Source organism: Saccopteryx bilineata, chromosome 2, assembly GCF_036850765.1.
Source record: "Saccopteryx bilineata isolate mSacBil1 chromosome 2, mSacBil1_pri_phased_curated, whole genome shotgun sequence".
NCBI classification, from domain to species: Eukaryota; Metazoa; Chordata; class Mammalia; order Chiroptera; family Emballonuridae; genus Saccopteryx; species Saccopteryx bilineata.
Window position 1 is genome coordinate 52,282,762 of NC_089491.1, and position 21,533 is coordinate 52,304,294.

Genomic DNA, 21,533 nt, shown 5'->3' on the forward strand with positions numbered 1-21,533 from the left:
TCACTTCTCTCTTTCTCTCTCTCTCTTTACTCCTCCCCTCCTGCATCCATGGCTCGATTGGTGTGAGCTGGTCTCAGGTGCTGAGGATGGCTCCATGGCCTCCACCTCAGGTGCTAAGAGTTCAGTTGCTAAGCAACGGAGCAAGGCCCCAGATGGGCAGAGCATCGCCCCCTAGTGGGCATGCTGGGTGGATCCTGGTCAGGGTGCATGCGGGAGTGTGTCTCTGCCTCCCCTCCTTTCATTGAATTAAAAAAAAAAAACTCATTGACTCTTAAGGAATACTGGTGGTAGGCTGATCAGTACTGTCCTTCAAAAAAGGAGAGAAACAGATCAACAGAGTAACTTGGGGAAAGTTCTAAGTACACTTTTCTCCATAAAAGAAATAGCATTGCAATTTTAGTATATGTGTATGGAGATTCCTCAAAAAATTAAAAATCGAACTGCCTTTTGACCCAGCTATCCCACTTTTAGGAATATACCCTAAGAACACCATAGCACTGTTCCAAAAGGAGAAATGCACCCCCATGTTTATGGCAGCATTGTTCACAATAGCGAAGATCTAGAAACAGCCCAAGTGTCCGTCAGTGGACGAGTGGATTAAAAAGCTTTGGTATATATATACTATGGAATACTACTCAGCCATAAGAAATGATGACATCGGATCATTTACAATAACATGGATGGACCTTGATAACATTATACGGAGTGAAATAAGTAAATCAGAAAAAAACTAAGAACTATATGAATCCATACATAGATGGGACATAAAAATGAGACTTAGAGACATGGACAAGAATGTGATGGTAACGGGGGTGGGGAGGGGAGAAGGAAGGAGAGAGGGGGTGGGGGGAGGGGCAGGGCACAAAGAAAACCAAATAGAAGGTGACAGAAGACAATTTGACTTTGAGTGAGGGGTATGCAACATAATCAAATGTCAAAATAATCTGGAGATGTTTTCTCTGAACATATGTACCCTGATTTATCAATGTCACCACATTAAAATTAATTTTTAAAAAATTAAAAAAAAACACACAAGAAAACCCCAAAAAGAAATAGCGTTGCCTGGCTATGTGGATGTGTTCCTGAGAAGGATGGCTGTTGGTAGCAGGTGGTGTTGGTGGTGGGGTTTCTGCTCCCTTATCACCTGCTATTATTTGTCATCAGAACATCAAAGGCATTCGAAAGTTCAAATCATTATCTCATGCTTCCTTACTCTGCCAGTGCATGTCTTACAAGACAGGAGCAATACACAGAGACTATTGGATCTGTTCACTGCATTTTTCAGTAGTTTTCTTGCCTTTTGATAATCCTACCATGAGTTCCCTTGCTTCCAAAGAGGCAAGGCGTTCCAACCGCAGCAAACACTCACATAATTCTGCATCAGATCTGGGTGGGTTCTCTCAATGCCATCGTCCAGGATGGTGACCACAATGTTCTTTCCTGTGTAGCCTCTCTTCCAGGCTCCTTCAATGTTCATGTCTGACTGGCAGGGGTGGGTGTTGTCACTGCAGTGCTGAAGAAGAAAGAGAGATTGGACATTGAAGAGTACTAAGTAGTAAGGTGATGGGAGAATTACCTACTTATTACGATAATGCATTAAAAATTAACAGAAAGTTGGTGGATCGGCTGTTACAGCAGAAGCATGGATTTTTAGCATGATACCAGCAGAAGGCAAGAACGACAGATGTGGGAAAGACAAAGGAAATCTCTTTGGCCAGCTCTGACTTGCTTTAATACCATTGGCCCTTTGGCAAAACTAATAAAATAAAATATATTTCAACGGCAGACTAACAGATGTACCATTTTATTGTTAGCATGTATTAATGACACACAAAAAGGCACGGTAGCATTTCACTTATAAATCCACACTAGATAACTGAAGAACATATACTTTATAATCCTAGCCACCTACAAGCTGACAGGCTACAAATGAGGACTCACTTAGGCAGCTTTTGTACAGTGTCAGCAGAGGTGTGCTACTGTGAGAAAACCATGAACAAGAAAAAAAAATTTTTTTTCAATCTTCTTTTAATAAATTAGCAATGGCTATGGTACTGTAGTTTGCAGTGGGTAGACACTCATTCAGCACTACTTTGAGAAAGGAAAGGAGATTAGTACAAAGTTCAGAAAGGTGACAGACACAGGAAAATGTGTGTCAGGGATTCAAGGGGCAGGCTGTAGGAATAGAGAACCTGAGCTCATCAACATCAGGATCATTCTACCCTGGCTACAACATACAAATATATTGAGAAATGAATTAATCAGCAGCTCTTCCAGATATAATTTACTAGGAATTATCCAACCCACATAAATTATTCCTTCAAAATCCATCTCTTTGAAATATCCTTCTGAGCAGTGCGATTTTCAGCTTCTTACCACTCAGTAGAGGAACAAAGGAAAAGAGATATATTGTAACATAATGCCATAGTGACATGAGCTACCCCAGGTCTTTCACTACTCACTGTTTTCTTCCTGCTTTATAAGAGTTCAGTACTTGGGGACACAAGCCTTGTATGCGCTAAGCATGATGGAGACCCGACTGCCACTGAATCATCAAACACATACTTTATTGAGCACCTAAGGTCTGGCAGGGAACAAGGCAGATGAGGTCCCTGTCTAATGATCCACCTAAAGGAGTGACACAGATAATAAACAAGACCACTCAGAGTAGTCCTTATGCTTTAAAGGCATTAAACAGGGTTATAGGATAGTGAATACTGAGGACTCTTACAATAGTCTAGCACCTGAGGTGGAATAGTCAGAAAAAGACTCTAGTCTCTGAGATAGTGAAAGGTGAACTTAGACATGACTGATGAGAAAGAGTTGGTCTGTCCAAGGGCCTAGAGACCAGTATCTTGGTAGCGCACACAGCTACTTCAATGACCAAAAGGGGAAGAGAGCTTGATTGATTCAAGCATCAGCCCCAGACAAGGACTGTTGGGTGGATCCCAGTTGGGGTGCATGTGGGAATCTGTCTCACTATCTCCCCTCCATTCACTTTAAAAAAGGGGGTTGGGGTAAACAACTTAGCACACTGCAGGAAGAGAAAGAAGGCGGGATATTGCTGAAGCTTAGCAAATGAGAAAAAGGATGGCACGGAAGGCAGCAAATCAGAAGGCAAAGTGAGGTCAGGTCATATGGGGCTTTGTAGCCACTACTTGGCTTTCATCTGAAGAACAACCCAAATGGAAGCTCTTCATCACTCAAAATTAAATGCTGCCCTGGCCAGGTGGCTCAGTTAGTTAGAGCATTGTCCCAATACACCAACATTGCAGGTTTGATCCCCAATCAGGGCCCACACAAGAATCAACCAACAGATACATAAATAAGTGGAACAACAAATCAATCTTTCTTTCTCTAAAAATCAATAAATAAAAAAATAAAAATTTAAAAAAACAAAATGCTTAACTAGCAGCAGATACCACTATTGCTCCCTGACATTAATTTACTAATTTATTCTCCAGAAGAAACTGCCTTTTTGTTGAATATTATAAACACACTTGAGTAGTTTTAAGGATTCCTTCTAACAAAGGGTATACCCATTTTTTACCACAGGCAATATACAGAAAAGGGGTTTCTATATTTTATGAACATTCTGTCTGACACTTGAGGTCCTGCACAAACACACAAACACACACACACACACACACTACTACTACGACTACTACACTGATCCAAATTCCACTCTCCCTCGTTTCTGAGGCATATGTCAGGACCTACTCCCTCCCATAAAACTGTTGCATGTTCTTCAGTCTATTCATCTATTCCATCTCTTCCCTGAACTTAGGGACCGATATACACACCGTGTTCTCCGTACACAACCTTTTCTCATCAAGTTCTACTGAACTGTTGTTGACTAGTGAATCCTGTGTGTGTATTTCATCTTGACCGTAAGCCGTTAAAAGACTAGGCATTAAACTGAGTCTAACTAGGATGTCAGTAAATCCCGGCTGTTTGACTGCAGGCCAGAAATGTGGGCACATCCTCAGCTTTATTTCCAAGTTGACAACGGCCACTGTGCTTACTGCTCCGACCTCATCAGAGGTATCTAGCCAGCTAAGGCTTTGTTAACAGAGGTGTCCAGGAAAGATCATGATCGTTTTAAAATTTTAATTCCTCAAATTCCTATGTTTTTCAAAAGTCTCACTCTAGCCAAGAGTCAGTTTGGACCTCTCCTCACCAAATGCTTTAATTTAACACAAAGCAACCGTGACAGGTTTTTATTTCATTTTTTTTTTTCCAGACCTGTTCTGGCCACCTGCAGTATCGTTTCTGACATGCAGAAATGTTAATGTGGCCAAGAGGTGGGCCGGAGGAAGGAAACGCACAGGAAATGGGTAACCCTCAAATGGGATAACCGTCCGGGAGTGGAAGGATGCTGCCTGAAATTGTAATTACGAAAATTGAAGAAAACCAGCAGTCTATGGAAAACACGTGTGTTCAAAGTGGAGCAATTAGGTTTCTTTCTTCCACCCCTGCTTCTAGTGAAGCTGATTTTACCATTAACTATTTTGTACCACCTTTTTTCTTCTTTTTATCTGCCAACATAGTATCAGTGGAAGGGGAAAGAGGGGAAATATTCAATTTAAACTTTCACTTGAATAATCTATTATAGTAAGTAGCCAAAAGGTCAAAGAAAAAAAAAGTATTCAGGGGAGATTCTTCCAAAAAAAGTCATTAATAAGGTCAGAGGACCCTTAAATCAGAGCTTTAAATCCTGAATATAAACCTTAGATTTTAAACACATATTTCAAGTGGTGTAGGCTTCCAAATTTGTTATTAATATAGTTGTGTCATATACTCAACGTATCCAACGAGCAAAGACCATGGAAAATATTGATGCCAGTCAACACTGACCAAAGAGAGGAATGAATTAATCATTTCCTTAACTGCCTGGTTGAAATGGTCTTTAAACCGGGCTCTAGCTACTCGACAGGAATCTGTGTAACAGCATCATGCAGAGGCAAAAGGAACGCATAACTGCCATGCTTTCCTTATCCACAGCCAACCCTGTTGAGCTCTCTGCCAGAGCTGGGCTGAAAGACCAGGTTCTGGAATTGTGTTACTCCATACCAAGTCCACAGACTGGTATTCACAGAAGGGACTAGTCAGAAACTTCCAGAATCTTTCAAGCTGATGAAAAACACATACATACACAGTGTATGCAAGATAAATATTTATAGTGAATGTATGTACCTTCATTTCTTAATGTACTGTATTTCAATGATGGTGTATGACAGATGATTAGCTATTGAGAAACAACACAAAACGGAAAGTATTCAATATCTGCACAAACAATGGATACCACCTAGGTCTCCCATGTCTTTATTGGTAAAAGCTTGTAGTCTTCTGAGGACTGAAATTTTAGAGAGACTGTTCTGTGAGTTCTAGAAAGGGCCCTTTCCATCCCAGGGTTATGAGCTGACCTGCTCATAAGCCACTCTAGATGTGTCCAGTTCTCTTGTGTTTTCCTCAACACATCACAGTGTTTGCTCAATGAAAGAACAGTTTATACCCCAAATAAACACCTTTGTTACAGTTTCACTCATGTTTTTTTGACTGCGGTAGGGGCCTTGAATGTCATTCTTTTTGAACTTCTCCAAGTTCTGAGCAATTTATATGCTGCCAATAGCCTGCTAACACTAAAAACATCTGTTGTTCATTGTTATTAATACAGTGGCTCATAAGACTGCACCACTGATTCGACAATGTTATTAAGAAAGCAGAATACATAAAAAATCTGTTTTATAAACAGATCCAGAAACAAGCCAGTCATCTTAGTAAAGTATATATCTACTTGAAATGCTTTGCAAAATTTGGAGCCCAAATTGAAAAAAATAAAATTGATACTCTCTTAAATGGAAATATAATTGACATCTACTATATAGATCCTTACCATGGCCAAACACTGTACTAGCAACTTTATACAGGCTGGCTTCATTTAAGACTCAGAGAAACTATTTGACAGAGGTACTTTTTATCACCTTTTTATCTTTTTAACAGATAAAGAAAATATTTTTCTTTGTTGGATCTGTTTCTTTGTTGCTTTTTTTACAGGTGGTAGGGATAGGATGGAGCATACAGATGTCCTATTATAAGGTTGTATACCTGATATTTCTATAATGTTATTAAAGAATGTTATCCTAAAAATTTAATGGAAAAAACAAAGAACATGAGACTCAATCAGCCTAGGTAACATTTCAAAGTTCAAACAGCTGGTCAACAGTCAAACACCAGACCACAGAGCCATAGAAACTCATCTGTTAAAGTAATTCAGATAAAGAGTAGATAAGGAGTGGATGTTGAACGATATTGCACCAGCAAAAAAATTCAAGTAACAGAAATTTTAATGGCCTGTGCATTCAAATGATAAAGTGAATTATACTTGGATAAGACTTTAGAGAGACCTTCTAACTTTTCCTTATTCCATCTTTTTCAACTCAACTTTTAGAAAGTCACCAAGTTTCTACTTAATATAAGTTTCAATTACTAAGAGTTCACTTCTTTACTAAATAGCCAATGATGTGTTGGTAAACCAGTTCTTCCAAAGGAAAAAAAAATCCCTTATTTATAGTGTTTCCTCATTTTCATGGTGTAAATACTCACATCATGGCCAATTTTAAACTACCACGCTCACAAAATTCTTGAATGTGTAACAATAAGCTTTCATGAGCTGTTAGAAGGCAGATCCAGCATACCACTGGAAACAGCTCACTCCATTGTTAGTCTTGCTCCATTTCTGATGAAGTCATTCCTTCCAATGGGTCTGACATCTGCTCCTCAGTACTTGGGAACTTCTGGGAAGTATCTAGGCTTAGTTCTCCCCTTCACGGTTTCAGATAATAGTTTCACTTCCTTTTGCATTTATTTGGAGAAATCATTCTTTAACTTTTCCTTCTCAAGGCCCCCTAAAAGAAATAGAACTTAGAACTTCTGTGAGACCACAAGCTGATGGGCACTCCTTGGGAATACAAAGTAGACTCCAAAAGTAAAGATTCCTTCACAGATTTTTGAAAATCTAAATTAAGTTATGGAAGTTCTAAGACATTCACTATTATACTTATGGGACAATTTGATGAATTTCTTATCCTTTGTTATCACACATATGGAAAAAAAAAGATACCATGCCAAAATAGATTCAATGTTAAATTATTCAAGGATATTATTCAATTTGTGGGTTTTCCAGAAACTCCAAGATAGTCTAGTATGTTTCAAGAACGCCAAATTATCAGCATAGCAGCAAAGGACACTAGCTAGGAGAATCAGGCAGAGGAAAGGTTAACTTCCACCTCTGCTACTGTCTTGACAAGTTACTAAATTCTTAAAACCTGATCTGTAGTTTGAATGCAGAGACTTGCTATCAAGATTAAAGAAGATAAAGTATATAAAAAATGATTTCTGTTATTGTGATCATGTTGTTGATGACAGTACTTTCATGGGCAACATCACATTTCTAATAGTTTATAGATGACAACCCTGGTGTAAAAAAAAAAACCAGTGGAGATAGATTACTACAAAATAGACATGATGTTTTTTGGGTTTTTTTAAATTTTCTGGCAAATGTGAAAGGGCAATTGATTATTTGTAAGAATAGCTGAGATGGCCTGAATATTTAATATGTGGGGCTGGGGATGGGGTATAGGAGAAGAGAACAATGTCCAATTATTTTCTGATACATTGGTTCATCATCCTCTTTTACTCCACACATTTATACTTTGCATTCTAACTCTGCTAGAACCATGGATCACATGTACTATAATTTTGACAGAAGATGATTGCTCAGCTACAAATATTAAAGATGCCCCATGTAATACTAAAGAAACATTGGAAAATAGATGTTTGGAAAAGAAAGACTGTGATGTACAAAATATGCCTATATAGAGAAAAATAAGAATAAATGCACTTTCTAATATTCTACTCACAACTGAGCTCAAGAAATGAAAAAAAAAAGAAATGAAGGCAGTATAGTAAAGTGCAATCAATATACAAAAGGTAGTCTTTTCAACAAATGGATGTACACATGCAAAAAGAAAAATAAATCAAGACACAAACCCCACACCCTTCACAAAAATGTAACTCAAAATGGATCATTTTGCTGAAATGCAAAATGCAAAACTAAAACTCTTAAAAGATAACATAGGATAAAACCTAGATGGACATTAAAATTGAAAGTTTCTGCTCTGTGAAAGACAATGTCAAAAGAATGAGAAAACAAGACATAGACTGGAAGAAAATATTTGCAAAAAGCACATCAGATAAAAGAGTGTTATCCAAAATATACAAAGAACTCTTATTAAATTCAATAAGAAAACAACCTGATTAAAAATTGGCCAAACCCCATTATAGACACCTCACCAAAGAAGATATACAGATGGCAAATAAGCATATGGAAAGATGCTCCATATCATATGTCACCAGGAAAATGCAAATTAAAACAACAAGGAGATACCACTATTCATCTATCAGAATGGCCAAAATGCAGCTGACAATAGCAAATGCTACAAAGAATGCAGAACACCAGGAACTCTCATTGCTGGTGGAAATTCAAAATGGTACAACCACTACGGAAGACGGTTGGCAGTTTCCTACAAAACCAATAGTCTAATCATACAATGCAGCAATCGTACTCCTTGGTATTTATCCAAGTGAGTTAAAAATTTATGTCCACAGTAAAACCTGCACATGGATATTTATAGCTGCTTTATTCATAATTGCCAAAACTTGGAAGCAATCAAGCTGTCTTACAGTAGTTGACTCGGTAAACTTTAGTATATTCAGACAACAAATTATTCAGTACTGAAAAGAAATGAGTTATCAAACCGTGAAAAGACAGAAAGGAAACTTAAATGTATAATCCTAAGTGAAAAAAGCCAATCTCAAATGGCTGAACACTGTATCATTCCAACTCTGTGACATTCTGAAAAAGGCAAAACTATGGATAGAATAAAAAGTTCAATGGCTTCCAGGGACTAGAGATGGGGGGATGAACGAGGCAGGGCGGCAGACAGACTCCTGCATGTGCCCGACCAGGATCCACCCGGTATGCCCACCAGGTGGCGATGCTTGTCTCCTCTAGGGCATTGCTCCACTGTAATAGGAGCCATTCTAGCACCTGAGGTGGAGGCCATGGAGCCAGCCTCAGCGCCCAGGCCATCTTTGCTCCAGTGGAGCCTTGGCTGCAGGAGGGGTAGAGAGAGACAGAGAGGAAGGAGAGGGGGAAGGGTGGAGAAGCAGATGGGTGCTTCTTATGTGTACCCTGGCTGGGAATCAAACTCAGGACTTCTACATGTTAGGCTGATGCTGTACTGCTGAGCCAACTGGCCAGGGCCCTCATGGCTTTCTTTTATGCTCACATATCACTTCCCAAGAAAGGCTTTCCATAATCAATTCATTTGAAATAACATTTTGGGTCACACTCTATGCTTCACTATCGGTCTCTCACAATGGACTGTAAACTCTGCAAAGGCAGTGAGTCACTTTGCTTTACTTATTTCTGTGTCCACAGCATCTAACATACATTCAATAATTTTATGCTAACTGCATGATAAAACTGAGTTATAAATCCATGCTGGGTTCTACAGAACAAGAAGGAAAGCATGGAGACCAATTATTTGAGACACAGGTTTAGTGTTCAAGAGATGACAATGGTCTAAATGGGATAGTAGAAACTACCATATTTGATACACAGTAGGCATTAAATACTGTACTTGATGGCAATGAGTGAATATGGGTGGAGGGGCAAATCAAGAATGATCAAATATCTGTCTTAGATACACAGCAAATGGTAGAATCACTTACTGAGAAGAGAAACACAGGAAGAATAAAAAATCTGGTTGTAGAATGAATACACTGAGTTCACTTTTAGAAATATGGAGGTTGAAGTAACATCCAAATATGAGTTGCCTGTAGCAATTGAATATGAAAATCTTCCTCCTGCATTGGTCCACAACTGAATTCTACCTAAAATTTTAGCATCATGCTATTTCCCATCTCAAATATATTTTGGTGTCTATAAAGCACTAATACATTAGTCCCCATGCTACTCCACAATCTGGCAATAAACCTACATAGTCTGGTGCCATGTGTTGCCTCACAGTTAAAATATTCCTAAGGACAGCCCATAGTATGTAAGTTTGATGATCTTAGCAAAATTCAGGGTGAGTATAAAAGAAGGCTGATAACAAAAATGGACACAATTCTCCACCACTCCCTGTACTGATGGCACTGCAATTATTCCCATGAAGCATTGAGGTTATTTCTTCACCCTTTGATTCCGAATTGGGTTGACTTGCTTTGGCCAAAAGAATGTGGTAGAGGTGACAGTGGTCCAGTTTCAATCCTTCCACACCCTTTCTCTTATAATCCTTCCTGGTTGCCCTGTGAACAACCCAATGTAGCCTGTTAGGAAAGACCACATGGAACAGATAGACAGTGACCCAGCTGAAACTGTTCTCTAGTGGCAGCCCCCAGCTAACCCAGAATGGCTCATAGATGTATTAGTGAGCCCACATGAAACCAGGGAACTGTTACCTAAGCTCAGCCCAGACTCTGAACATGAAGAATTATAAATTTAATAAATAGTTATTATTTCAAGCCACAGATTCTTGGGGGTGGTTTGTTATATAGCAAAAGCTAACTAACAGAGAAGATTATCAGTCTGAGGGAAGTAAACTAAACTAAAAGGTAGAAAATCAATATGTCCAGTTAAAGTAGCTTATTTAGAAGAGAAGAAGAGCTAGCTGCGTAATCAGGGAGGAAAAGTAGTGAGGACATCTAAACATATCAAATAAACATATCAAATATATAATTCTAAAATCCCCATGCAATCATTCAATCCTTCCCATCATGGGAAGCCCAGAGTTTCTCTCCTCAACGACCCATTATTCATATGAGCAATCTCTGATTACACATGGGCTTTATCTTCCCAATGAAGTTACCAACCACTTGTGGTAATGAAGTCTATGTTACGTATCTTTGTAACTTCTAGAGTCCATAGTAAAAATGCTCAATAATTTGTGTATTGATAATTTGCTTATGAGAGAAAGTAAAAGTAAATTCCGAGATAAAATGCAGAAGGAGATAATTTACATAGTTAAGACACATAATGCAGGTAACAGAATAGGTTCAAATAAGATCTGGAAATCTTGGTATTTTGCACATTGGCTGCTAATAGAGCACCTGCTTATTCAACTTTGCTTATGAAGAGTCAAGAAATGAAACAGAAAAGGTTCAGGGACTGAAGGCTTCACAAGGCATTACATAAGAGAAGAAGGCAATCCTTTGGGGGTTCTGATTATTTCACTAATGATGTTCAATAAATGGCAGAGTAAGTAAAAAAGAGATGCACCATAGTTACAGGTAAGCTATTATCCAAACAGGCATGGTGGGAAATTTCCCCTGGCTGGAGAGCAGGTTGGGGATGCAGGTCTGTTTTCTTTGGAACAACACAGCATGATAAAAATGAACACTTCTCATCTTGTCTCTGATTTTGTTCATTGGCTCAGTTTCCATATTGTCTTCTAGGCCATGCCTTAAATACTTCCATGAGTTAAGAAACTCAGTTTTACCAGATGACTTTCTTTCTGGCTATGAATCAAGAACCAAGTAATAGTAATACACTACTCTTTGCCCAAATTGTGAAATTAGTAAATTAGTAAGTTGTGTTTGTTAGGAATGATCTCAATTAAAATGTTTTCCTTAAGTAGCTACAAAGCCATGAAACAATTCCTAGGCTGAGCTCATGGAAATGAATTCTAGAGAAAGTGAGCTGCATTACTTAACACTAGAGCTCATGAAAATAAATTTTATTCACAATTAAGCTGTGTTATTTAATAATTATGTGCATATCAGTAAGAAGCAAACCTCATTCTTTTCTAAGATTTAATTTCTTTGTTTACATTGTTTACAAAATTCGACTTGCATAGAACTCTTCACCCATTGGTCTACTCTATGCATTAGTCTGGCTCAGAGAGTTCTCTCTTCTCTTCTTCACCAAGGTCTCAAGAAGAAGAGATAATAACTTTTAGAACAACCCCTGTCTTTAAATGAGTAGGATGCACCATAGTTTGGGTAAACATAACCAACTGGCTTTGAAACTAAATTGTTCTGCTACTTTTATTTTCTTCAAAGTCACAAAAGAAATTTTGAGAAAAAAATAATAGAAAATATTTTTTTTCAAATTTAGTGACATTTAGTTTCAGGGAGGGAGAACTTGAATATCAATGGAAACTATTTGAATACAACCTTACTAATTTGTCATGTTTCTTCACTTACATTACTTTGTGAATGGCAATATTCTTATAAAACATAATGGCAGAGGTAGCTATTTTTCAAATGAAGGAAAAAGTCCATTTTCAGTTTAAGATACAATGAAGAACAGGTATATGCTTATATAAGAACTTCCCAAACCCTCAATTGTTTTACAATCAGGTTTCAACAACATAATCATTTCTTAAAGAGAAAGACTGATGAACAGATAGAGGGATGATGGGATAAACAGATGGGCAAAGGATGGATGGACAGATAAACAAAGAAATAAATAATACACATAGGTTTACCTCCTAAGTCCTATCACATTTTGGGGTTTCTTTGATTTTTTTTGAAAGCTTTTCCTCTTTCTGGGACTCTACAGAACTTCTAAACAAAAAAAATCCACTTTAATCTTCTTAAATTACTCCCTCAATCTCCCATAGATTAGATATTCTCCCAATATTTTCAATTAAGGTCAAATCACAAAAAGAAGATACTGAGATATGGAAGATAGAATCAAGTCCACAACAGTGAAATGTGTATACTCTAGTGATATTCAAAACTATTAGATAGCTCATCTACTTCCAGAACAAGAACCCCTTGAACTATCCTAATGGACCCAAGCTTAATTTATTTAAATGTAACATATAGAGTGACAGAAAAATGGTCTTAAACATTAAAAATGGTTCCTCCTATTTTTGTTTCAAAAAAAGGCATTACAACAGATACCCTTACAGGCAAAAAAGATTTGTTAATCTTCTGGAATTATATACAAAATTAATGGGATGTGAAATTTCAAATAGTCTTTTCAAATTGTTGTTTCTTAGATCTATGAGCTTACTGACTCAACTTTCTGAGTATTTCAGATGTCCAGTGAGTCTGGAGGTATCCGAAGGCTTGACTGACATGGAAGGTTAAAATGGCTTCATCACTGACTTGATTAGCTGGAGAACTTTCAATCTTATGTATAAGATTTAGTTATTAACGTATGTTTATTTGTCCCAGTTATCTGTAAGTCCTTTCTGAAGGACATACATCTATTGTATAATGATTTTATCCTGTAATAGTTTGAGGAATGGCAGTTATATTACAGTTTCTCTACAGCTGTTAACTGTCAAAACATTTCATTTATCCACTTGTGTTTTATTAGTTTGTTTTTAATTTTCTAACCAATACTGATTAAATGCTTTTTGGATGCTCAGTCCACATCAGGGAATGAGAAAACACATGGTCTGGCCTTCACCAAGTTTACATTCAAGTGGAAGCACATAAATAAAACATAGACAAATAAGACAAACAATACAATTAGAGATTATGGTGACGGCTCTGAAGGAAATAAAATAGAGACCCCAGATAACATCAAGGGAAATATGTTATTAAATTTATACCTTGAATTCCTTACAATTCTGCTATTATTGAGCTGACCTTTATTCAATAAACAAAGAAACTTCATTTTGAAAAGAACTGTTTATAGCTATCAGGCAATAAACCTTAGCATTAAAAGAGCAACTTAAGGCAAAATTGAGGTTCCAGGTCTACTGCAATTCAAAATTAAAAACTGGAGGAAGAAAAAAAAACATTTTCACATTTTAAATAAAAATATAAGAACAAAATAATTTCCTAAGACAAAACCCCCATAATGGGATATCTGCTATTACTGTGATATAGCCATAAAAAAAAAAATCTATTTACACTGCAAAGCAAAAACAATTTCACCTCTGAAAATCAGTAAAATCAATTCAGATAGTTACTAAAAACCCTGCTTTAATGTTGTTCCTTCTAGACTGAGTAAAAATAATTGTCAAAATCTACCTGAGATTTTTGCTTTTGTTATCTACTTGCAGATGTACTCTAGTATAAAATCTACAAAGTTGCATGCAAAAAAAATGAAACATTTTGCTTGAACAAACCAATAATAAGTCTAGAGCTTCTGACTGTGGTAAGTAGTAAATGCTTCAGAAAAAATAAAGGATTCCAAAATGCATTTGATTAGCTACTCAATAAAGGAACCTACACAGCAGGTGCCTCTTTGACCTGGTGAGATCCTCTCCAGACCCTGAAGTATACTGAGCAAGAAAACAAAGTCATTTTTATCTTGCACTAGCAAGTGTAATTGCAGATACGTTTCTTATTAAGATAAAATGGCCCTGGCCAGTTTGCTCAGTGGTAGAGCGTCAGCCTGGTGTGCAGGAGTCCAGGGTTCAATTCCCGGCCAGCACACACAGGAGAAGCACCCATCTGCTTCTCCACCTCTGCCCCTCTCCTTCCTCTCTGTCTCTCTCTTCCCCTCCTGCAGCCAAGGCTCCATTGGAGCAAAGTTGGCCCGGGCGCTGAGGATGGCCCTGTGGCCTCTGCCTCAGGCACTAGAATGGCTCTGGTTGCAACAGAGTAACGCCCCAGATGGGCAGAGCATCGCCCCCTGGTGGGCATGCCAGGGGGATCCCTGTCAGGCGCATGCGGGAGTCTGTCTGACTGCCTCCCTGTTTCCAACTTCAGAAAAATACAAAAAAAAAGAAAAAATATCAAATCCTTTCAAGAATCTAACAAAAAACAAAAACAAAAACAAATGCTTGCTTTAATAGTATCTTACAGCCCTGGCTGGATAGCTCTGTTGATTAGTGTTGTCCCAATAAGCAAGGGTTGCCTGTTTGATGCCTGGTCAGGGCACAGACAGGAGTTTCTCTCTCTGTCTCTCTCTCTTTCTCTCTCTCAAATCAATAAATACATTTTAAAAATAGCATGCTGCAGAACTTCTGTTACAGAAAAATAATTCAGAAAATTATGGCTATCTAAACATAGTGGCATTCATTTATAGAATATAGTAACTCCTTATAGTAACTCTCACAATAATATACTCAGGATAAACTGGAACACTATTCCTATAACCCATGTCACATTTTGTTTCCCATTCACTAATGAAAGGAATAATGCTAACACAATTAAATTCAACACTAGCATTGCAGCTTTCCCCAGCCACTCACCAGAACTATACACATATTTTAGAACACAGTTTCCCAAGCATGTATTGTCTTTTCTACCTATCTAATTAGCAAGCTCTTCATGGGTAACTAACATAATTACTTCACAGATGCTCATGGTTCAAAACATTCCTATTCTAATAGTGGTGTGTTTTCACCTATGATTTAGGATAGGCCTTTCCAAAGTCAAAAAAGCAGAGTAAATATTGAAAGATGCTGAACTGGAGGTGCAGAGATCCAAAAGGCTGCTCAGCTGATATAGCACAAAAACCTACCCCTTTCCATTGCTTTCTGTGAACACGTTATTTTCAATAGAAGGGAAGAAAGGGCACAGTGAACAGTAAATTGACAGATCTCTATACCCAAAAGACTATAACTAAAACAAACAAAAATAAAACTACCTTTAAAAAGATGGGCTTGATCTGTAAATTCCTGAAGTTACTTCCTAATGAGAAGTTTCCTATTAGTTTGGAAGATTTCCTTCCAATGAATGCTAGTCAGAAAAGGCATTTAATTATGGTTCAAGAAATCAGGAAGCAGCCTGGCCTGAGGTGGCACCGTGGGTAAAGTGTGACCCTGGAATGCTGAGGTCACCATTTTGAAACGCTGGGCTTGCTTGGTCAAGGCACATACAAGAACTAACTACTATGAGTCCTTTCCCTTCCCTTCCCTTCCCTTCCCTTCTCTTCCCTTCCCTTCCCTTTCCTTCCCTCCTTCTTTCTCTTTTTCTCTCTCTTTCCTTCCTCTTTCTTGCTCTCTTTCTCTCTTCCTTCCTTCCTTTCTTCCTCTCTTTCTTTCTCTCTCTCTCTCTCCTCTCTCTAAAATCAATAAATAAAGTCTTAAAAACTTAGGAAGTGACTCCAAGTTTGGTGCATCAGCTTAATAACATTGTTAAGGCATTATACTCTTGATACCTTTTCAGCCACCATACTTAGCTGGCCTTTGTTTTCTGCAAGTGCCTCCTGGTTGTGAGACAACTGCCATAGCCCCTCATATTATGTCCCTCACATCCCAAGGTGGAAAAAAGAAGAAGTCACCAAAGGCTTTTCTCCACAAGAGAATGAAGCCCCTCGGTCAGAGCCATCAGTAGGTGCTTTTTTGACATACTTAATACAAAAGTATTTATTGTTTATCTGAAATTCAAGTTAAACATGGTATTCTGTATTTTAATTTGCTAAATTTGGCAATCTGTAGTACCATCAGTTTTACAGAAGGTAACTGGGGAATGATAATGATGTGTCTATTATTGCCTATGATATCTCCTAGTTTAACCCTTTGCATCTATTTCTTAGGGAAGAATTGAAATGGCTACAGGAGGAATGCAAAGGGAAGAAAATACACAGGGTTCTATTTTCATACCCAGAATAGGCTCTGGGGACTCTAGACCTGGTTCTAATAGTATAATGAGAACCACCTAACCTTAATCTCTCCATGAATACTTCAAAAGCACAGAGACAAAATAGGAGAAAATATTAAAGTGTTGATAACACAATCTATATCACAACTAGGACAGGAATACAATGAACCTCAAATTACACAAAAAGAGAAAGAAAACACTCAAAACACTCATCCAGCTCTGGAGACCTCTCTAGAGCAAAAAGTCAGGCAGACGAAGCAGAGGAGGAAAGAAAGATCAGAACCCAGCTGGCAGGGGAGCACAAAGAGGAAGCTCTACCCTCAGTAGGGGACACTGAGAACACATCTGAGACCTGGACAGAACTCCCAGTGTGAAGGTGCAGGGACGGCAGTCACAGGACCAGGACAGCGCCACTTCCGGGGCCCAGGGAGCAACTCGCAAGGGTGGTCCTTGAAGACTTGGTGGAGAAGGAGGTAAGAAAGGGATGAAAAGGAGAGGTTAAAACAAAATAATAAAAAAGAAAGAAAATAAAGAAGAAAAAAAGAAAATGCAAAAAAAGAAAAGTATAAAACCAGAAGACCAACTACCCTCTCCCCACAATCCCTCCAAAAACAATTACCAAAACAAATACATTTTACTGTACCAAACTAGTACTACATTCTTGAACTATAAAACTTCTGAAGTCATACAAACTCCAGCCTCTGCTACTAATGGTCTAAGAAAAGGAAACATTTCAAAAGAATTGAAATCAGTAGATAAATATCAATTCAATGTTTTAGAACAAAATATAAAGTGAGTCAAAATATTGCAGCTTATAAAAATTCTGCTCAAAAATCTACAACAGAATAAAACTATAACATAACACCTAAACCTAAATGAAATACACTAAAACAGAATCTGCAGATATAGCTCAAATAAAAAATTTAAAAACATAAATGGACAGATAAAAAACCAAAATGATGTAAAACTAGAGTTGAATAAAAGCTAGAAATAAATCAAAGACCAAATTAAATCAGAAATAAACACTAAATTACAAGGTGTCCAAGAGAGAATTGATTCAACTGAAAATATAACCAGGAACACTGAGGAAAGGCATAAATTTATGAAAAGAACATAAAACAAAGTAGAGGTCTAAAGGATACAAGAGCCAGTAACTAATAAGGAAAATAGGCAAAGGAGATTTAATATATTTAAAACTGTGTCAATTTTTAAAAACAGAAAGTTCTCAATTAACACTTTTGACAGATTCTGTGAAGTTAAGTGAAATGCCCTATAATGAAACCAGTTTTACCAGAGAGTAATCAACATAAATGAGAGTTAAATGCCTATGGAATCACATCAATGTTATAATGGAACAATATTGAACAAAATGACTATTTGAGGACCTGCTGTACACATTAAAGGAAAAACATATAAACAAACAAAGCCCCCTGAGCTTCCAGACTCAAAGAAAAGACAAAAACAAAAAAAGGTCACTTACATATTATGAAAAATCAACCAAGGCATCCTTCAAGTATCAAAACTATAGAAAATATTTTATATAATTAAGAACTCAAGGAATATGGCACTTGCATGCCCCTTTCAGGCAGTCTGGCAGAGAATGTGCTTCTTCTAATCAAGATTTGACTGGCAGAAGTACTGAGGGTAAGTGGGAAATACATTTAATTGTAAATCTAAGATTGAAGCAAAGGTGGGAGCAAGGGTAGAAGAGTGAGTGTATGTTATGTGTTCTGACAAGAAGGAATAATGAACTTGAAGTGGAAGGAGAAAAGAAATGTATATGATAAAGTAGAAAAAGCTAATGCATAGATTATTCTAATGGATAGCCAAGAGTCAAAAGACATTTTTTAAAGCTGACAAACCAAATATAGAAGCTAAAGTGAGAAAAAAAGGAACTAAGAGGGTATAAAAGTTATTAATTACTAAAATAATAATACAAACCTTTCCCAAGAGCCAAAGGAAAATTATTTAAAAAGAGCAAAAAGAAATCACATATTGAAACACTAAAAATAATACAAACCACACAAACACACACATACATATAATAAAATGATATGAAAGAGTTGAGACGTTTTGGTCATTTTGATAAGTATAAATGAGCTTAAGAGTCTCCACTAAATGAAAATAAAAGCATTAAAACTGAGTAACAAAGATTTTTAACTCCTATCATAGAGCAACTCAAATGTTTTAAGAATAGCCTGACCAGGTAGTGGCGCAGTGAATAGAGCGTCGGACTGGAATGTGGAGGGCCCAGGTTCGAGACCCTGAGGTCGCCAGCTTAAGCACAGGCTCATCTGGTTTGAGCAAAGTTCACCAGCTTGGACCCAAGGTCGCTGGCTTGAGCAAGGGGTTACTCAGTCTGCTGAAGGCCCATAGTCAAGGTACATATGAGAAAGCAATCAATGAACAACTAAGGCAGGGGTCGGGAACCTTTTTGGCTGAGAGAGCCATGAACGCCACATATTTTAAAATGTAATTCTGTGAGAGCCATACAGCGACCCGTATACATTACGCATTATCCAATAAAAATTTGGTGTTGTCCCGGAGGACAGCTGTGATTGTCTCCAGTCACCCACAACCATGAACATGAGTGATAGGAAATGAATAGATTGTAATACATGAGAATGTTTTATATTTTTAACGTTATTATTTCTTTTATTAAAGATCTGTCTGCGAGCCAGATGCAGCCATCAAAAGAGCCACATTAGCTCGTGAGCCATAGGTTCCTGACCCCTGAACTACGGTGTCACAATAAAAAAACTAATGATTGATGCTTCTCATCTCTCTCTGTTCCTGTCTGTCTGTCTCTATCTATTCTTCTCTCTGACTCTCTCTCTGTCTCTGTGAAAAAAAAAATGTCTAAGAATAAAGGGTAAAGGTAATACAAATGATACAAAAGCAGGCATTGTGACTTGAATACCAGATAAAATATGCAGAATACCATTTCTCACCTACCAAACCAGCCAGTGATTAACACCTAACAACATAGCCAGGTGAGGGGAGCAGGCCTTCTCTGCCATGGCTGATGGAAATAAGAGCTGTTCTCGCCCCTACCCAAGAGGTTAGGCATGATCTAATGAGATTACGTTTGCCTCTACCTTTTACCTGAGCAATCCCATAGCTAGAAATTTATTTTTTATTTTGTAACATGGTACAAAAATATATGTACCATGTTATTCAGTGTGGAGTTATTTGTAAAAACAAAGTATTAGAAAGAATCGAGTGCACATTCATTGATGTCTAAATAAATTATAGTAACGCACATTCATCGATGTCTCAATAAATTATGGTAACTTTCCCACAACACAGCTGTAAAAAAAGATTAAAGCTCTCTGTGAACTAGTATGGAGCAATGTCCGGGGCATGTTAAGTGATAAAAGCAAAAATGGGTAAAAATCCATTTACAGTATTCTATGAATTTTACTCTCAACCATGTTTTACATATTTCAAAATAAAATAAAATTTGTTAATAAATTTAAATATATAAAGATGCGAGATCTCTAAAACTGGACACAATACAATTTAACTATTAACCTGTATATCAAACTAATGATATAATCAGAGAAGAAAAGAAAATTTATTCAAGTAACTTTTGATTCAAGTAGTCTGACTGTATCACCTCAACGAGAGATACTTTAAGGACAGAAAGGAATCTTGCATTTTACGTCAGTAAGTCTGTTGTGATAATGACATTGATGTAGTGATGCCAATGCTTTTTGTGTAGATGGTAATAAATGTATTGATACTGATGAAAATTATGATTCTCACTGTGGGAGGGAAATAACAGAAATATGGAACAGGTTACAAAGAGGAAGAACCTGTACTATTAGACTGGAATGGGAGATGTACTATGAGCTTCAAAGAGGTATCTTAGGCTCTGTCCACTGCAAAAGTGCCTAGAACCAAGGACACCCTACCTACCAAATTTTCCTTATATAATTCCTTAATAAAAAAGAAACCAAAGACTTGTAGAATTAGCTACTTCTAGGTCTGAGGCAGAGAAAATAGAAGGTGAACGAACATCTGTTGGGACATAAAGGGGAAAGTGCAAAACGGGGACATTCTTGAAAGGACACCGAAGTCAACCTGAAAGGGTACCAACTCATCAAACTTGAAACAGTGTAAGAACCAAGAAGGAAAAATGCCAGTAATGAGTCATTACATTCAAAAAGAATCCATGATCTCATATTGATATTTTCAAGAAAGAGGAGTAAAGAAGAAATTACACATTAGAAAACCATCATCATGCAACCACTCATCTAGTGGTTAATTAAGACAGGAAATCATCAATAGATGCTAAAATCTTCGGGGGAAGCTGATAGGGAATAAGAATTCCCAAGTCTCAATATATTACTTTTTAAATTTCTTATTAATTAGAAAGATAAAATATTCCTTTACAATAGAGAAATCTAGCAGAAACCTCAACCAAGTAAATAAATTTAACATAACCAAAAACAGGACTTGTAGCATCCTACTTTCTTGTAGCATCCTACTTTCTTTCTTTTTTCCCACTCATACATTTTATTTTATTCTTGCAACAACTGTGGTAGGCATTAAAGCAGTTCTCTGACAATGAGACAGGGGTTGGTGACCTGTCCAAGGCCACAGAGCCTAGTAAATAGGAAGCCAGTGATCACCTCCAGGTCCTCTGAGGCCAAGTCTGGTTTGATTTCCCACAAACCTCAACAGCCTACAGGTTTAGAATTTAATTTATAATTTAATAACTTTCATTTAATTATAGAATTGAGTAATTCGAAAGATTAACATCCTACCTTCTTACATGAAGCACCGAATGGTACAATCTCACCTGGGTAGCTTTTGTACCAAAAGCGTCTATCACTCCTATAATCTTGAAAAACCATCAAACAAATGCCAATTGTGAGCTATTCTACAAACCACCAGCTTGGACTCATTGAAATCATCAACATAAAAGGTCATTTGCCTCCCAC

At 37.4% G+C, this 21,533-nt stretch overlaps 1 protein-coding gene across 4 annotated transcripts in view; it reads right to left on the reverse strand.

Annotated features, from left to right (window-relative positions):
- PCSK5 (proprotein convertase subtilisin/kexin type 5) overlaps nucleotides 1-21,533 on the reverse strand; it is a 458,607-nt gene that overhangs the window by 328,320 nt on the left and 108,754 nt on the right. For all 4 annotated transcript variants that reach the window (XM_066257063.1, XM_066257062.1, XM_066257065.1 and 1 more), the window contains exon 4: nucleotides 1,370-1,513. In XM_066257063.1, the coding sequence (XP_066113160.1) occupies nucleotides 1,370-1,513 (144 nt within the window). The remainder of the gene's footprint in view (nucleotides 1-1,369; nucleotides 1,514-21,533) is intronic.